At 44.1% G+C, this 17,441-nt stretch overlaps 1 protein-coding gene across 1 annotated transcript; it reads right to left on the reverse strand.

Moving 5' to 3' along the window:
- Nucleotides 1–7,261: 7,261 nt before the first annotated feature.
- wbp2 (WW domain binding protein 2) lies at nucleotides 7,262–15,167 on the reverse strand. Its single transcript, XM_024387844.2, has 8 exons — nucleotides 14,922–15,167; nucleotides 11,940–12,048; nucleotides 11,680–11,818; nucleotides 11,055–11,147; nucleotides 10,803–10,946; nucleotides 10,533–10,655; nucleotides 10,249–10,319; nucleotides 7,262–8,011 (listed from the first exon to the last, which is right to left on the reverse strand). Exons 1-8 carry the CDS (start codon nucleotides 14,978–14,980, stop codon nucleotides 7,964–7,966), a joined length of 786 nt encoding a protein of 261 aa, XP_024243612.1. The 5' UTR covers nucleotides 14,981–15,167; the 3' UTR covers nucleotides 7,262–7,963.
- Nucleotides 15,168–17,441: the final 2,274 nt, after the last annotated feature.

Consider the following 17,441-nt stretch of genomic DNA (forward strand, 5'->3'; position numbering starts at 1 on the left):
GCAGCAGAGCACCGCCACCTTAGGGATGACCCCGGAAACACGGTGCGGGTCGATCGGGACAACGTGGAAGTCCCGGATGAAAGAACGATCCAGGACATCCTGCACCGGAAACCAGCACCGCTCTTTGGGACCGTACCCCTCCCAGTTGACCAGGTACTGGAGAAGCCCCCCACGATGCAGTGAGTCCAACAAGCTGCGGACACAGTACGCCAGGGCCCCCACGACGTCCAAGGGAGAGGGAGGTGCATTGTGGGGTCCAGCATTAGCCAAGGGACCAGCTGCCACCGGCCTGAGGAGAGATACATGAAATGAGGGTAAGGCACGGTAATTGACAGGGAGTTGAAATCTGTACGTCACCTCATTGACTCTCCTCAGGACCTTGATTGGCCCCACAAACCGCGGGCTCAGCTTCCGGCAGGGAAAGCGGAGGGGCAGGTCCTTCATAGAAAGCCAGACCCTGTCACCGGGGTGAAAGACCGGGGCCACACTGCTGTGTCGAACGACCTGCGCCTTTAACCGGAGTATGACAGGTTGGAGACGGGTGTTCCATAACTCCTCGGCGCGCCGGAACCAATCGTCCACCACAAGAGCCTCGATCTGACTCTGGTGCCAGTGTGCCAGGGCCGGCTGATAGCCTAGAACACACTGAAAGGGTGTGAGGTTAGTGGAGGAGTGATGGAGGGAGTTTGGTGCGTATTCTGCCCAAGGCAGAAATGCAGCCCACTCCCCCGGCTGGTCCTGACAGTAATTATGAAGGTACCTACCCAGTTCCTGATTTACCCAGTCTACCTGCCCATTTGATTGGGGACGGTACCCGGAGGTGAGGCTGACCGTGACCCCCAGTCGTTCCATGAAGGCCTTCCAGACACGGGAAGGGAACTGAGGACCATGGTCAAACACAATGTCCTCTGGGATACTGTAGTGCCAGAAGACGTGAGCGAAGAGAGCCTTCGCGGTCTGCAGGGCCGTAGGGAGACCAGGCAGAGGAATCAAACGACAGGCTTTGGAAAACCGGTCCACAACAACCAGGGTGGTGATGTGTCCCTCCGAAGGGGGAAGGTCTGTGACAAAGTCCATGGAGACATGGGACCAAGGTCATTGAGGAACCGGCAGCGGGTGGAGTTTGCCATAGGGGAGGTGTCTAGGTGTCTTGCTCTGTGCACAGGTGGAGCAGGGAGCAGGTCAAGGTGGGCCACCAGTACTTGGCAGAGAGACAGTCGATAGTACAGGCTATACCATGATGCCCCGACACAGGTGCTGTGTGTGCCCAGGCGAGGAGACGGTCCTGCACATCAGAGGGCACGTAGATATGCCCCTCGGGACAGTGGGCAGGTGAGGGCTCCTGTCGCAGGGCTCAATGGATGTCCGCGTCCGCATTCCACATCACAGGAGCCACAATGCGGGACAGGGGAATAATGGGTGTCACTTTCTCCCTCCAATCCTCTGTGTCATGCACCCGGGACAACGCATCGGCCTTAACGTTCTTTGATCTCGGCCGGTAGGAGAGGGTAAAGTCAAACCTGGTGAAGAATAGGGCCCACCAGGCCTGACGCGGGTTCAGCCTCTTCGCTGCTTGAATGTACTCCAAGTTCCTGTGGTCCAGCCAGACAACAAATGGGTGTTTAGCACCCTCCAGCCAGTGCCGCCATGCTTTCAGCGCCTTCTTGACGGCCAACAACTCATGATCGCCCACGTCGTAATTCCACTCCACTGGAGACAGCTTCCGTGAGTAGAAGGCGCATGGATGGAGTTTAGGCAGCGATCCAGTGCGTTGGGAGAGAACAGCCCCTACTCCAACCTCAGAGGTGTCCACCTCCACGATGAAAGGCAGAGACGGTTCAGGGTGAGCCAGAACAGATGCGTTAGTAAAACGTTCCATGAGCGCATGAAAGGCTTCGTTGGCCTCCACAGTCCAGCACAGCTGTCGAGGACCTCCCTTCAGGAGGGGGGTAAGAAAGGGAATGACCGTGACCTAACAATGTCATATTCATGTTTGGGTAGGTTACCGTCTCAATGTAATATGTTACAGTTACTAGTTACCTGTCCAAAATTGTAATCAGTAATGTAACTTTTGGATTACTCAAACTCGGTAACGTAATCTGATTACATTCTGTTACTTTTAGATTACTTTCCCCTTAAGAGGCATTAGAAGAAGACAAACATGTATGTTACCAATTGAACTACATCTATTGCAGGATACATCAATGTTAAAGTTTACATAGCTGGCCATATATGGATGTTACATTTTACTTTATGGGTTGTTATGTAGGCTTTGTTACATCTGCCCCTGCCATGCCCTCTACTTCTCATCCTGTGTCTCCCTAACCTGCCGCCACTCCCCCAGTGCTCTTTCCCTCTCTCTCTCTCTGTGGGTGTATCTGATCGTGAGTGGAGACAGGTGTGCTGGAGTCAGAGCAGATCCCCACCAGCTGCAACCTGTTCCAAATCAAGACCTCTACAATTACTCAGCCGTGCCACTTCCACGCTGCCAGATCATAGCCTCTGCTCAGTCAGTCTGCATTTCAAGCCGTTTGTTTCTGCATAGATCTTATTATCCTGTGGTGCCTGTTTTCCCTAGCCTAACGCTTCTCTCCGCTACATTTCCGTCCGCTGACTGCTTCCCTGCCCTGGACCCCCACTCTACTGCTTCCTTGGATTCCGCTCCGGACCTGCTTACCCTGCCCCTACTCCCCTTACCCCAGCCTCAGTTCCTGGTTCACTGCTACCCGCCCGAGCTCCCCCTTGCCTGCACCCCATCTCCCCCTGCTTTTCAATAAATACCTTGGTAACCTTATCGCTGTCTCCTCGTCTGAGTCTGCACTTGGGTTCACCTGCTCTGCCCCACGTCAAAGGCTTCTTCTAACCCATCGCCTTCTACTACATATAATAATACGATTGAATGATATCTTCACATTAAAAACCAAAGTCTATCAGAATTCCAGTCATTCCAATACAAGTTATACCCCTTGATCTTCAAGGATAGAACTTGAAAATATGGAAGTATCGATTAGCCAAATTGTTTTACCTGAGAAAAACCCAGGGGCAATTAGCAGGGGCACAGCCATGGGTGGGCCTGGCTCCCCAGTGGGTGGGCTTATGGCCTCCCAGGCCCACCCATGGCTGTGCCCCTGCTAATTGATGTTAAATCCATAGATTAGAGCCTAATGAATTAATTTCAATTGACTGCTTTCCTTATATGAACTGTAACTCAGTAAAATTGTTGAAATTGTTGCATGTTGTGTTTATATTTTTGTTCAGTATTGCCAGTCAGAAGGAATTGTTCCCCACAAAAGGGCTTTACTACAGACAGAAATACTCATCAGTTTCATCAGCTGACCGGGGGGCTGGTGTCAGATGATTCTGCAGGTGAAGAAGCCGGATGTGGAGGTCCTGGGCTGGTGTGGTTACATGTGGTGTGCTGTGGTGAGACCGGTTGGACGTACTGCTAAATTCTCTAAAACGATGTTGGAGGCAGCTTATGGTAGAGAAATGAACACTCAATTCTCTGGCAACAGCTCTGGTGGACATTCCTGGAGCCAGCATGCCAATTGTATGGTCCCTCAAAACTTGAGACATCTGTGGCATTGTGTTGTGACAAAACTGCACATTTTTTGTGTCTTTTTATTGTCCCTACAACAAGGTGCACCTGTGTAATGATCATGCTGTTTAATCAGCCAGACTTGTCAGGCGGATGGATTATCTTGACAAAGGAGAAATGCTCACTAACAGGGACGTAAACACATTTGTACACAACATTTTAGAGAAATAAGCTTTTTGTGGGTGGGTTCTTTTATTTCAGCTCATGGAACATGGGACCAATACTTTACACTTCACTCACCAGCCAGGGTAGGGCAGGACAACGTTCCAATGTTATAGTCTTGTGAATCTCTCCGGCATACTTTTTTCATTGAAAATGGTAACAATCGGAGCGATGGACAAATACTGATTTCAAAATGGACTTCATTCCCATTCATATTATCAAGACATGAGGTGAGTATCAAATAGTTTTAAACGATGCCCTTGCCTTAAAGTTGAACCTCAGATCTTTAGTGTAATAGCCTATAGAGTCAAGTCAAAATATGTTCTGTTCTTTTGAAATAGCCAAACATGTTCAGTATCAGAATGAGACTAAATGAACCGACATAGGCTAAACGGATTTGGTGATGTTGTCCTATATTGTATGGACTTATTAGACTGTTAAAATGTAGGGGGAAAGGCAGACATTACATAAACATTGGATTTCTGTGGCTCAAATGTCATAATCATTTGTTGTTTTCAGACATTTTCCTTTGGAAGGCCTACCCATGATGTCAATACCAAAGCTGATCATTTTGACTTGTTTGAATTGGAATGATGTTAATAATAGTGATGACGGTGAGAGCCCAGTATAACCTAACTCTTTAATCTTAGGCTATTGTTACTTTGTGTCTCTCAAATCATTGTTTCAATTTCTATAGTCATGTGAGTCTTTTTTTAATTGAAACGTCCAAATTGCAGCCATATACCAGATATATTGTTTTCGGCATGGACTGTTATATTTTCATTATTGATCCAAATTCAGTATGCTATAGCCTATAGATCACATTCTGCCCATATGAACACATTTATTTTAGGTCACATAAAAGAACAGCTATGCATGATTGGATGAAAAGCAGCAAACAGACATGGTCTTTTATTAAAGAATGTAAAACAAACAGGCAATACAGCTGGCTTCACAGTTTCCCTGCCAAAAAGCCCACCTACAAGGAAACTTGGCATATCTCTATGACTTTGAGTGTGTGAGGTGGTCTGTGCGTCCAATGGTACCTTGCTCTACAAAAAGACATATGATATAACCCCACCCACTTTGCCAAATTACAGCCCCCACACCACTAGAGGGATATCTTCAACCACCAACTTACCATCCTGAGAGACGACAGAGTATAGCCCACAAAGATCTCCCCCACCGCACAAACCCAATGTTGTGACTTAAAAGGACCACTCCTTTGGGAACCTTAACCTCTACAGGATTGGTGGATCCCCCGCAGACGGTTGAGCTAACGTAGGCTAATGTGATTAGCATGAGGTTGTAAGTCACAAGAACATTTCTCAGAGCATAGACATATCTGATATGGACAGAAAGCTTAAATTCTTGTTAATCTAACTGCACTGTACAATTTACAGTAGCTATTACAGTGAAATAATATCATGCTACTGTTTAAGAGTGCACAGTTATGAACTTGAAAATGTATAAATAAACCAATAAGGCACATTTGGGCAGTCTTGATACAAAATGTTCACCCAATGCAATTGTTCATTGGATCAGCCTAAACGTTGCACATACATTGCTGCTATGTAGTGGCTAAAATCTAAATTGCACCTGGGCTGGAATAATACATTATGACCTTTCTCTTGCATTTCAAAGATGGTACAAAAAAATGTTTAAACACTTTCTTCGTATAATTTTTTTACCAGATTTAATGTTATATTCTCCTACATTAATTTCACATTTCCAAAAATGTGTTTTCTTTCAAATGGTGTCAAGAATATGCATGTCCTTGCTTCAGGTCCTGAGCAAGGACATGGGGGGGGAGATCCTCTTAACAGGAATGCAAACCACTCTCCCTCCTGTTGCTGTTCTTAACATGTAAAGTTTATGATGACAGTGTTGTGATGTCTCCTGTACAGATGTTTTTACGGTCCTGTTGAGGGACACCAACTTGAACGAGAGGCAATTAGTAAGCACAGCTGTGACACAGGAATCTTCTGGAATGTTGATGTTCTGGAACATGGGATCAGACTCTGCACAGCGGGCTTGTCTTTGGGATACTGATGTAGATTTGCACAAGTTCTCCGAACTTGTCATTTTGTCAAACAAGGCAATGATGTAGCATATAAATGCAGAAAAAGTCAGGTACCCAGGCTAGGATCACAATGTGTACATAAAAAGACAATTAGTTGCAATTGAGACCATGCTTTTGTTTAGTCTTTTCAATAAAAATATTTGACAATTTAAAATAAAATACTCAAATGAATGAGAGTTATAAATAAATATAGTCATATGACTTGTTTACTACATACAGCAATAGCAGGAGCGAAGAAGCCTGATGCATAGTTGTTTTTTTTAAGTGCAAAGAATCAGGTGACTGCCTTGTGTAACAGAGGGAGAAAGAGAGTGGCCAAAATATTAAGGTGCTCAGATCCGATTCAGAGATTGACCTCAAACATGTCAGTGAAGAACACATCACAAGAGAAGTACAGCCATTACTGTTGTCATAAGACAGAGAACTGACCTCATCTGTTAGCTAGTGCAAGTCCGGAACACTGCAGAGTGCTGTGACGCAAGTACGACAGCACTTATCCTTGATCTGATGTGGTGGGTGAATGAGTTCTAGAATGTTCAGAAGAGTGACACAGAACATTACATCTTAGGGCAACTGCTCTATATACACACACACACACACACACACAGAGAGGCAGTAGCAGAATGCTATTTCTCTCAAATTTTGGGCACAAATTTGTTAACATACCTGTTAGTGAGCATTTCTCCTTTGCCAACGTAGTCCATCCACATGACAGGTGTGGCATATCAAGAAACTGATTAAACAGCATGATCATTACACAGGTGCACGTTGTACTGGGGACAATAAAAGGACACTCTAAATTGTGCAGTTTAGTCACACAACACCACAGATATCTCAAGTTGAGGGAGCGTGCAATTGGGAAATTCCACCAGAGCATTCGCCAGAATTTTATGTTCATTTCTCTACCATAAGCCAATGTCATTTTAGAGAATTTGGCATTACGTTCAAACGGCCTCACAACTGCAGACCACGTGTAACCACGGCAGCCCAGGACCTCCACATCCGGCGTCTTCACCTGCAGGATTGTCTGAGACCAGCCACTCAGAAAGCTGATGAAACTGAGGAGTATTTCTGTCGGCTGGGCCTGGCTCCCAAGCGTGTGAGCCTAGGCCCTCCCAGGCACATCCCTGGCCAGTCATGTGAAATCCATAGATCAGGGCCCAATTTATTTATTTAAAATGGACTGATTTCCTTATATGAACTGTAACTCGTTGAAATTGTTGCATGTTATGTTAATATTTTTGTTCAGTACAGTTCGACTAGGATCAGGGATTCACTAGTATTCTAACTAGCTGTCAACTATAGCTGACATTATGGTCCCTATCAACACAAAGGGCGAGTCTTAAATGACACCATATTTCCTATATACAAGGGTATCATTTCAGATTTGTACCATATATGTCAAACTTCACCAACTGTTATGTCTTTAACCTTTTTTTATTCAGGTTAGTCTCATTGCAATAACATTTATTTTTCAACAGAGACCTGGTCCAATGATCTACTGCTATGCTCTCATATTTAAAGTAGTCACATTAAAATCCTGTACAGAAAATAAATAAATAAATAATCAACAATACAGACTTTCGCTAGCCACTGGATAGATTAGCAAAGAAAAAACTTCATTCAGTCCAGTTTGATAGGTCGTCTTAGAAAACAAATCACTTTCCCATCAAAACAACCTGCTAAACCTTCAGCCTGCCCGTTTCTACTTCAGCCAACTTGCCATTGTCATGTCTGGCAAGAAAATGTAGGGTTGGCTAACACAGAAAAAGGCAGGTACCCAAGACTAGTACTAAACCTCAACTTTAACCTAATATCCCCTGTTTCCTGACAGCTTAGTGCCCAAACAAGCTACAATCATATCATCAACCACTCTAGAAGAGCTGTACGTTACACTGTTTAGTTCAAGTCAGCTGGGTATGATATAATTGTTTAGTGGAACTCAGGTAGAAAGGAACTGCCTGTACACAAGCTTGAGAAAGCTGGGATGGATTCAAAAGGGAGCCAGGTAGACAGGAGGTGTTGGCAGAAGAGACAGAGGAGGAGAAAGGAGGAGGAAACGCATCATAGGGATGGAGAGATGGGGCGGTAGAGGCCGTGGGAGCCGAGATACCGATGCTCTACTTGGTCTTCTTGTCCTCAGTAGGAGAGTAGGGGGGAGGTTTGTCCTGGAGAAGAGGAGAAAAACACAGCGTTATTACAGATATACACCATACGGAGGACAAAATCAACTCTGAGTTAAACCCATTTGATTAAAGTGCTACATTTGATACTATGCTAATCTGATACCCTGTCAGTTCCTGTGCTGGATATAGGATAACATTTGGCATTTGCTTTGCCTGGTTTCTCCAACCTGTCTGTGTCTGATTTCGGGCTGTAGCCGTCATTACATTCTGTCAGCTGGTTGTTGTCATGCAAAAGACGTGCTGGTCTCACAGTAATTGACGGCTAATTAACATAAATGTTTAGCATCTCCAGGCCCTCAACTCATTAGGATATGAAGAAATTGTATTTCAGAAGAACAGAATACGAGTTGGCCTACTGCATGTTATCTGGCTATGCTCCGTGCCATAGGCTGTAGGCTTGTTCATTTAGAGGACGATATATGCTTATAAGTAGGCTTGTTCATTTAGAGGATGATATATGCTTATAAGTAGGCTTGTTCATTTAGCAGACGATATATGCTTATAAGTCACATGCTGTTATTTTATATGATTTTATTTTAAGAATAATATAATTGAACTTCGTTGAATAAAATACAAAGGATATTTTTCATTCTGGATAGAGTGTACATATGAAGTGGCTATGATGAGCATAAGTGATCATTTGAAACAAGTCCTATACACTAGATTTAGAGGTATTTGGCAACTTTAGTTGTGAATGATACAAACCTTAGATCTTTGAAATCAAACATATATGGGCTACATGATTTGACCCATAGGCTATTGATGATTTGAGAAAGTCATTAAAAAAAAAAGCTTAAACTCTGTTCCTTGCCTCAGGCTGCACACGTTGTTCTCTCATCAAGTGATCATATTTTCATCCGACAGACTATTCTCAACTTAGTCTTAACTAATATGTAAAAATGGGTTTTGATTTAGAATGGCAGAAACAGTGTCAAAGGAAAAGACGTATGCACTCGAATAGCGAATGGAGGCCGCTTTCCCACGGCTTGTTTTTCAATCATGCTGGGTAGGCTACTCTGGATATGTCACTCCATGCATCAACCACCGTTTGAGGAGCAGGCAGCCTCTCGCTGCACGACAGGTGATATTCTGCCAAACTCTGTATGCCATAGGCTCGCCAACCCTGTTCCTACAGCTCCCCCAGTGCTCTGTACGCCATGGGCTCTCCAACCCTGTTCCTACAGCTCCCCCAGTGCTTAATTTGGGAAACCAAGTGAAATATGTTTGGGAACATCGATAGTATTACGTTTTCATAAGGAAACATTTAATTTGACTGTTGACAGTCCAACTCTCTGCTTGCTTGAGAAAGGAATGTAGGAGAGAGAGGAGATGGAAATGCACGGTATAAAGCTAAAAAGTCTCGCTTCAGCCTATTAATTATGAAAATATTTTTTTAAATCCCTATTACTAGGAAATTTGCAATTTCACTATAATTGTAAGCTAACGCTGTAAGCCTGCCTCGGCCTTTATGTTCTTCCCCAGAATCATATATAGAATGTTTGGAGCGTAGCATAACGTAACCAGTCCATCCAGTATGCATGATAATACAGTCCTCACTCAAAGAAGATTACTAGAATTTGTTATATTTTGGAGTACAGACTCGACCAATTATGTACCAGACATCTTAAATCAGTTTTTATGTTTCTGTGCCATGTGTAATATGCAGTAGGCGATGTATTGATTAACGGGACAATAGAGCCCTGAGTACCAGGCCATTAGCAACCTGATGGTAGTTAGCAAATTGGGTACTACCAAATCATGTCCAGAGTGCATAAAAAGGAGATTACGTGACTCAAAAGGCTACGTGGAATTTTACTGTGGTCATGACTGCCGGTGTGGGGGTAATACGGTCACAACAGCCCTAGTCTGGCTACTCTCCACCTGAGAGGAAGTGAGCACCTGTTCTCTGGTTGCACTGTAAGTGGGATGTCTCTCACAGGTCTCTGTACCATTGGATTGTTTCGCTCTCATTGGTCCTGTGCTGCATCCTGCATGGCATTAATTGGCTGTACTCTAACCTGCTCTTTGTTTATTGGGTCAGGCAGCTGTCTGCATTGACTTGTCCTGATGACCCTGCCTCTCCTACCTGCTACTGGGCCAACAATTTAAATATAAATGGGGAAAATCCATACCCTACTAAAATGAAATGTTATCTATGTGCATTTGATAAAGTCAGATTTACAGTGGTAAAATGGTAAATAGGTGGTAAACAGGTGTACCTGTGGTAGGTAGACGGGAGGGAGTGTGGCACAGCTGGCACTGGCTGCTGCCTCTGCTGCCTTTGCCTCGGCTGGGGGAGGAGAGAAGCAAGTTAATTAATTGTCCTATTATTTAATGCTTTGGCAGCATGGGATCGCTCGCATCACGCCAATTAAAACTATCACTGATGAAGGAACTTTGCAAGAGTGAGTTAGACAGAAAGAAAAGGAGAGTGTGAGCGAGGGGAAGGAGAGAGAGAGTGCGAGAGAGAGGAGAGAAAGCGAGAACCCAAATGTATTCTGACCTGCAGGTGTGGAGGGCAGGTCAGGGTTGTGGGGGGCCTGCTGTCCCAGGGGGGCGGAGTAGGGAGGAGGGGGCATGTAGGCCGCAGGGCCATCAAACTGGGCGGGGTTGGGGTAGAATGCATCTGGAAAGAAACAACAGACAGTGGTTAGATATGAGATGCAATAATACATGGACTGTTTTTTGTGATTAAACTATTTTTCAAAGTTCAATTGGACAAATACAAAACATTAAACGGGGGACAACAGTCGGCTTCGTGTCTGGTCAGTACCTGGCGGAGGGGGGTTGGGGTAGGAGTACCCGGGTGGGGGTCCCGCCGGGTACCCATTGGCTGGGGGAGGAGGGTAGGCATATGCCCCGTTGGCCATGTACGGACAGCCCCCAAAGCCACCACTCACAGGCTGCCCTCTGGATGCTGCACAGGGGAAGAGGAGAGGGGGAAACATCCATTTAAACTAGCTATTTCAAAAGGAGCTAGTCACTGGGTAAAATGGTCAAAGATTAAAGCTCCAAAGTTCTTCACCTTGTGCAGCGACCTGTAACATGCACTGTCCAAACTCAATGGCTCCTCCAGCAGCAAACACCAGCTTAAAGGTGGCACAGCCTTCCCAGCCTCCTGAGATCGTGATAGAAGTACAGTTAACTCTTTCAAAAAATAAAAGATTAAAATCTGAAATATGTTTTAACTAAAGCGAGCCTGTTCCTCCAAGGTTTGGCAGGGAGATCAAGAAGACTTTCCTTCTAAGTCCATTTTAAGCACAGAAGTGGTCCTTGGCTTGGTATGTCTCATAAATGTACTTATCAGTCACTTTACCTCTACCTACATGTACAAATTACCTCATCTAACCTGTACCCCCACACATTGACTCGGTACCCCCTGTATATAGCCTCATTATTGTTATTTTATTGTGTTAATTATTTTTTACTTTAGTTTACTTAGGAAAATAGTAACGAAAATATTTACTAACAGCATTGTTGGTGAAGGGCTTGTAAGCAAGCATTTCACGGTAAGGTCTACTACACCTGTTGTATTCAGCACATGTGACAAATACAATTTGATTTGATTTATGTTTCTCTGCTACTGACAGTGTGAAGTTCTTTGAGGTGTGGTGGTATACAGTCAGTCTCATCCTCACACACACACACACCTCCGGGCTCTGCGCTGACTGTGCCTTTGATGTAGTTGGCCCCCAGGACAGGCTGTTTGACCTCACAGCCCTTCATCAGGTAGAAAGGCATCATGAAGGACAGCAGAGCGTCATGACCCCCCTTCGCCACAAAGATCACCTGGGGACAGACAACCTGGATTACACCCATCATTTTCTTTCATATCTAACGCCTATAGGGTTAGGGACTGGGTTGGGGTGTTCGAAAAATGTGCACGGTAAAGAAGTGTGTCTCCTCTTACCCTGTAGGGGGTCAGGAAGATGCTCCCCTTCTTACTCTTCCTGAAGGCATCAGGCAGGCATTCAGCTTCACAGAATACAAGCTCCACGTTCTCATAGCTCATCAACACACTGATGACACACACACACACACTTGTCAACATATCATTTTGAAGTTGCAAGTCAATTCAGTGTTCATTTACCCAAATCAACATGAGAATTATTATTTTCCAAAACCACAGATAAAAATAAAACATTTAAAAAGAGCATGCTCATGAGATCAGGGGGGCATTGTGCAACTGTCCGAGTTGGTCAGTTACCATAAGTGATCCATTGCTCATCTCCAGTAAAGAGCTAGAAGGCTGTGATAGGCTTAGGCTTGGTGACACACTAGTGGCTGGCTAGACAGTTAGTTACAACACCTTAATACGTTTACCTGCCATGACCGCATGACAGATACATAGCGCGTATTTACGGGAAAACGGCATGATTAGTGGAGTAGCGTTGAGTGTAGAGGTGGATCAAATGAATATTCTTAGTGTTTGTGACACCCGCCGTTTGGTGAGAAGTAGACCCGGTGGCAATGGCAAGACGGAGAATACCCAGTCTGTCTTGTTGAGATTTGACAGTGTTTCTTCCTGATAAGGTCAGGTTGTAGTTGCTATTCTGTGAGGGCCTATGTTCCAAACCAGCTTCGGTGCTTTAGGTGCCAAGGATTCGGACATGTTGCAGCAGTGTGTAGACAGGATATCCCACGATGTGAGAAATGTGCAGGAGGGCAAAGTCAGAGGGAGTGTACAGATGCGATAAAGAAAGCCCGATGTCAACCGTGGGGGTGCCCATGCAACTGGGGATCCAAAATGCTCTGTGAGAGAGACAGGTTGAGATTGCCAGAGTTTGAGTGGGGCAGAAAACATCCTATGCTGAGGCAGTGAAGAGAGTAGAGGATAGCCCAAGGGTGAGTTAGGCAACTCCGAGCCCCCAATTGAGTAGGCCTGAAGAGAGAGCCAGAGAGGATGAGTTTTAGTAAGGTTGGATTTCTTGCATTTATAGCCATGGTGATCAACTGCAATGCACTGATGGAGCAAAAATCACAGAAGATAGATCTGGTAGTTGCAGCAGCAAAGATATTTGGGTGTGAGAGATTTTAGTGCAGAAGATCTACAGGAGATTTTGGGAGAAGGGGTTCCATCCTCCCAGGCTGACGGCCTACTGTAGGATCGTTTAGGGCCAAGTAGTGGAAGTGGTGGGAAAAGTACCCAATTGTCATACTTGAGTAGAAGTAAAGATACCTTAATAGAAAATGACTCAAGAAAAAGTTAGTCACCTAGTAAAATACCACTTGAGTAAAAGTCTAAAAGTATTTGGTTTTAAATATACTTAAGTATCAAAAGCAAATGGAATTGCTGAAATATACTTAAGTATCAAAAGTAAAAGCATGAATCATTTCAAATTCCTTATATTAAGCAAGCCAGACGGCACAATGTTTTTTTTTTTTTAAATGTATAGATAGCCAACAATCAGACATAATTTACAAACAAGGCATTTGTGTTTAATGAGTCCGCCAGATCAGAGGCAGTAGGGATGACCAGGGATTTTGATAAGTGTGTGAATTTGACCATTTTCCTATCAAAATGTAATGAATACTTTTGGCTGTCAGGGAAATGTATGGAGTAAAAAGTACATTATTTTCATTAGGAAAGTAGTGAGGTAAAATATAAACAGTAGAGTACAGTTACCCCAAAAAACTACTTATGTAGTACTTTAAAGTATTTTTACACCACTGAGTAGTGGGATGGGGTTGTGGGTTTTTGGGGACAGTGTATAGGTGCAGGATTTAAGTTTTTGCTATTCCCCTTTATTTTCTTGTTTTGTCACAATGTGGAATGCACATTCCAAACTGAGAAAGGCAGCAATATGCCAAAAAGGGTCTAGTCTGCCAGAAATTCACAATAGGAAGAATAAGACTAGGTCAAATCATGACTTCAGTGATCTTCAGGTCAGAGTTCTAGAAAGATGCCAGAGTTGGATGACCGTTCAGAGGTCGTTTTTTTTCTTCTCCAGAGTTCCCAGTTGTTTTGAACGCGGCATAAACTCAACCTAAACTGATGAGCTGAAGTGACACTGACACAGTCAACACACGATTTGATTGTCATCATTATGCAAGAGTTAGCTTCTGAGTCCTGGCCAAGTTGTTGACAAGGCAAGATCTATAAGCTAGTTTGCTAGGTGCCTGAAAGAATACGCAATGTCAAAGCTACAGTAGCTACAATACATTGGATGGCTAGCTGGTAAAATACACAGAAAGCTAACTAACGTTACATAGCTAGACATTGCCTAGCTACATAGGGAGAATCTCAACTGCATACTCCTAGGTTCTTCCCCTCTGGCCTTCTCCTCCAACTGGGTTTTGAGGAGGTGAAGAGAGGACGAGGAGATTACCCCATAGACACAGCTAACTAACGTAACTCTACCAAAGACGGTACAGTATGAAGACATGAAGGAATTGCTTCTCGGATAGAAATTCCGGATGACGCTTGAAGGCGATGTCATGGCGATGTTGGCTAGCGAAGCTCATGCGCATAGACACGTTAGGCTCGTCTCACGCTGAACTGCGCATGTGTAAACCGTCAACTCAAAGGCACTCCTTCGATATAAAGTCGTTTTTGACGAAAATAAAAACTTGTCAGTTTGTCACTTTCACGAGGTTGGAGTAATAACATGTTCAAATACTTAAGACATTGGCACGAATCTAGGTGGTGCCTTTACATTTCATGAAAATTAACAACCAATTAATATTTTTTCAATTCTCTCATTGACTTCTCCAACCCCCAAACCCCGGCCTGGTCTGTTTAGTCAGCTTCGCAAGCGTTCACAGAAGTCTAGCGATGTTCCGTATCTGTGTTAAGAAACTCTGTGCGTCTACTACGGCTGGCTTGCTCAGGTTGAGTGAAGAGCATTAGCTAGCTAGTGTGAGCAAGCTAGCTCTAGCTATCCAACGTTACCTTTCACTGTTGGTGATAATGACGCCTCCGGATTCTGAATTGTTCTTGTTCAAAGCCATTGCGATGTCGCTTCGTAACTACCGAGTGGAATGAACAAAGTAAAAGACTGACAAATGCAGTCTCAAATGTGAACTGGATAAAATCGTTGTGTAGTTTCACTAGTCCGCCTGCTTCACGGACCACTTTTGTTGTGATGCTGATGCGCCTGCACTTTCTGGCATGTTACGCCCACACGGCGGTGTCATCTCAAAGTGTCTCTCTGGCCATTTCTAGAGAGAGAGAGTGGACGACTTTAGAAAAATGTAATTAAGCTACGCAGTGAAGTGGTTTACCATACTGTATTTTGTTAAACATATTAGCAGTTGAATTTGAAAGAGCTCTACAGTACCCAATATTTAGGCTACTTATTGACTATGGGTGCAAGCATAGCTGCTGGAAATAGTGGTGCTGAGTAGGGGTGTGCCAAGTAGTCAGTTATTGTAATAGATATATGGGCAGGTTTCTGGATACAAATATGATCCGAGTATTTTTTTTATTATCCGTGATTTTTTTGTTCTTGATTTTTTTTTAAATCAGGTGTCAGCACACAACTTTCTAACAGTCATTCATATGTGCACGTTTCTAAATAACTCAACTGGCTAGTTTGCCTGTCTGTAAAGAGATGGGCAGGCTGTACTTGGATCCTGCTGCTCTGACAGAGCCTATTTCTGAGTCCACTCGCTTCCGAACGCTTTTCCTCACATGATCATTTAGATTGCTGCTGCCTGATACTAGGATTTAACTTTAATTTATTTTGAATCCCTTTTTTGTTGTATCCAATTGGTAGTTACAGTCTTGTCCCATCGCTGCAACTCCCGTACGGACTCGGGAGAGGCGAAGGTCAAGAGCCGCGCATCCTCCGAAACACGACACTTAACACAATGCCCGCTTAACCTGGAAGCCAGCCACACTAATGTGTCAGAGGAAACACTGCATGTGCCCGGCTCACCACAGGAGTCGCTAGAGCGGGATGGGATAAGGGCATCCCGGTTAGCCAAGCCCTCCCCTAATCCGGACGGCGCTTGGACAATTGTGCACCACCCCATGGGTCTTCCAGTCGCAGACTTGAACTAGGATCTCTAGTGGCACAGCTAGCACTGTGATGCAGTGCCTTAGACCACTGCACCTCTCGGGAGGCCCCTGATTTGACTTTTTAAACATTATTAGTAATTTAGCAGACACTCTTATCCAGAGAATGAGTGTATCCATTTATACTGGTCCACCCGTGGGAATCAAACCCACAACCCTGGCATTGCAAGTGCCATGCTCTACCAACTGGGCCACATGGGACTAAGCATATCAAGCTATCAATATGCATAATATCAAAAAAATCGGGACAAGGCTAGAGAAAGTAATATGAAATGCTGATGCGGATTCTGACCAGTGGAGGCTTCTGAGGACGGCTCATAATAATGGCTGGTATGGAGTCAATGGAGTGGTATCAACCACATGTAAACCATGTTTTTGATGTGGCACATTCACCTTTACTGTGAAATGCTTACTTACAAGCTCTTAACCAACAATGCAGTTTGAAGAAAAATACGACTTTAGAAAAGATTTTCACAATAAATGAAAGTAAAAAATAAAAAAGTAACAATAAAATTAAAATAACGAGACTATATACAGGACAGGGGGTACCAGTACAGAGTCAATGTATGGGGGTACAGGTTAGTTTAGGTAATTGAGGTAGTATGTACATGTAGGTTGGGGTTTAGTGACTATGCATAGATAGTTAACAGCGAGAAGCAGCAGCATACTTTTTTTTGTTAAATTTAGCGAAGGGGAGGTCAATGCAAATAGTCCAGCCATTTGATAAGCTGTTCAGCAGTCTTATGGCTTGGGGGTAGAAGCTGTTAAGAAGCCTTTTGGACCTAGACTTGGCCATTCCATTGACTTGGTCATTCCATTGACTTGGCCATTCCATTGACTTGGTCATTCCATTGACTTGGTCATTCCATTGACTTGGTCATTCCATTGACTTGGCCATTCCATTGACTTGGTCATTCCATTGACTTGGTCATTCCATTGACTTGGCCATTCCATTGACTCCATTCCAGCCATTATTATGTGCCGTTCTCCCCTCATCAGCCTCCACTGATTCTGATTGAGTGACAGCAAACTTGGCTGCTTGCTGCAAGTTGAAGAGACAGACCAAGAGGCTTCTAATCAGCTTCTACCCCCAAACCACAAGACTCCTGAACACCTAATCAAATGGCTACCCCAACTATTTGCATTGAACCCCCCCCTTACGCTGCTGCTACTCTCTGTTATTATCTATGCATAGTCACTTTAATAACTCAACCTACATGTACATATTACCTCAATTACCTCAACTAACCGGTGCTCCGCACATTGACTCTGTACCGGTGCCCCCTGTATATAGCCTCGCTATTGTTATTTTACTGCTGCACTTAAATTATTTGTTAACTTTTATTTCTTATTTCTTAAAGTATTTTTCTTAAAACTGCATTGTTAGTTAAA

Source organism: Oncorhynchus tshawytscha, linkage group LG25, assembly GCF_018296145.1.
Source record: "Oncorhynchus tshawytscha isolate Ot180627B linkage group LG25, Otsh_v2.0, whole genome shotgun sequence".
Taxonomy (NCBI): Eukaryota; Metazoa; Chordata; class Actinopteri; order Salmoniformes; family Salmonidae; genus Oncorhynchus; species Oncorhynchus tshawytscha.

What these genes read in the sequence shown, in the direction of transcription:
- wbp2 (XM_024387844.2), bottom strand. Translation starts at nt 14,980, where the DNA reads ATGGCTTTGAACAAGAACAATTCAGAATCCGGAGGCGTCATTATCACC. An exon ending in CCCCAACCCCCCTCCGCCAG is followed by an intron (nt 10,656 to 10,802) that starts GTACTGACCAGA and finishes GTTTCTTTCCAG; the next exon opens with ATGCATTCTACCCCAACCCC. An exon ending in CTCCCGTCTACCTACCACAG is followed by an intron (nt 8,012 to 10,248) that starts GTACACCTGTTT and finishes CCTCTTCTCCAG; the next exon opens with GACAAACCTCCCCCCTACTC.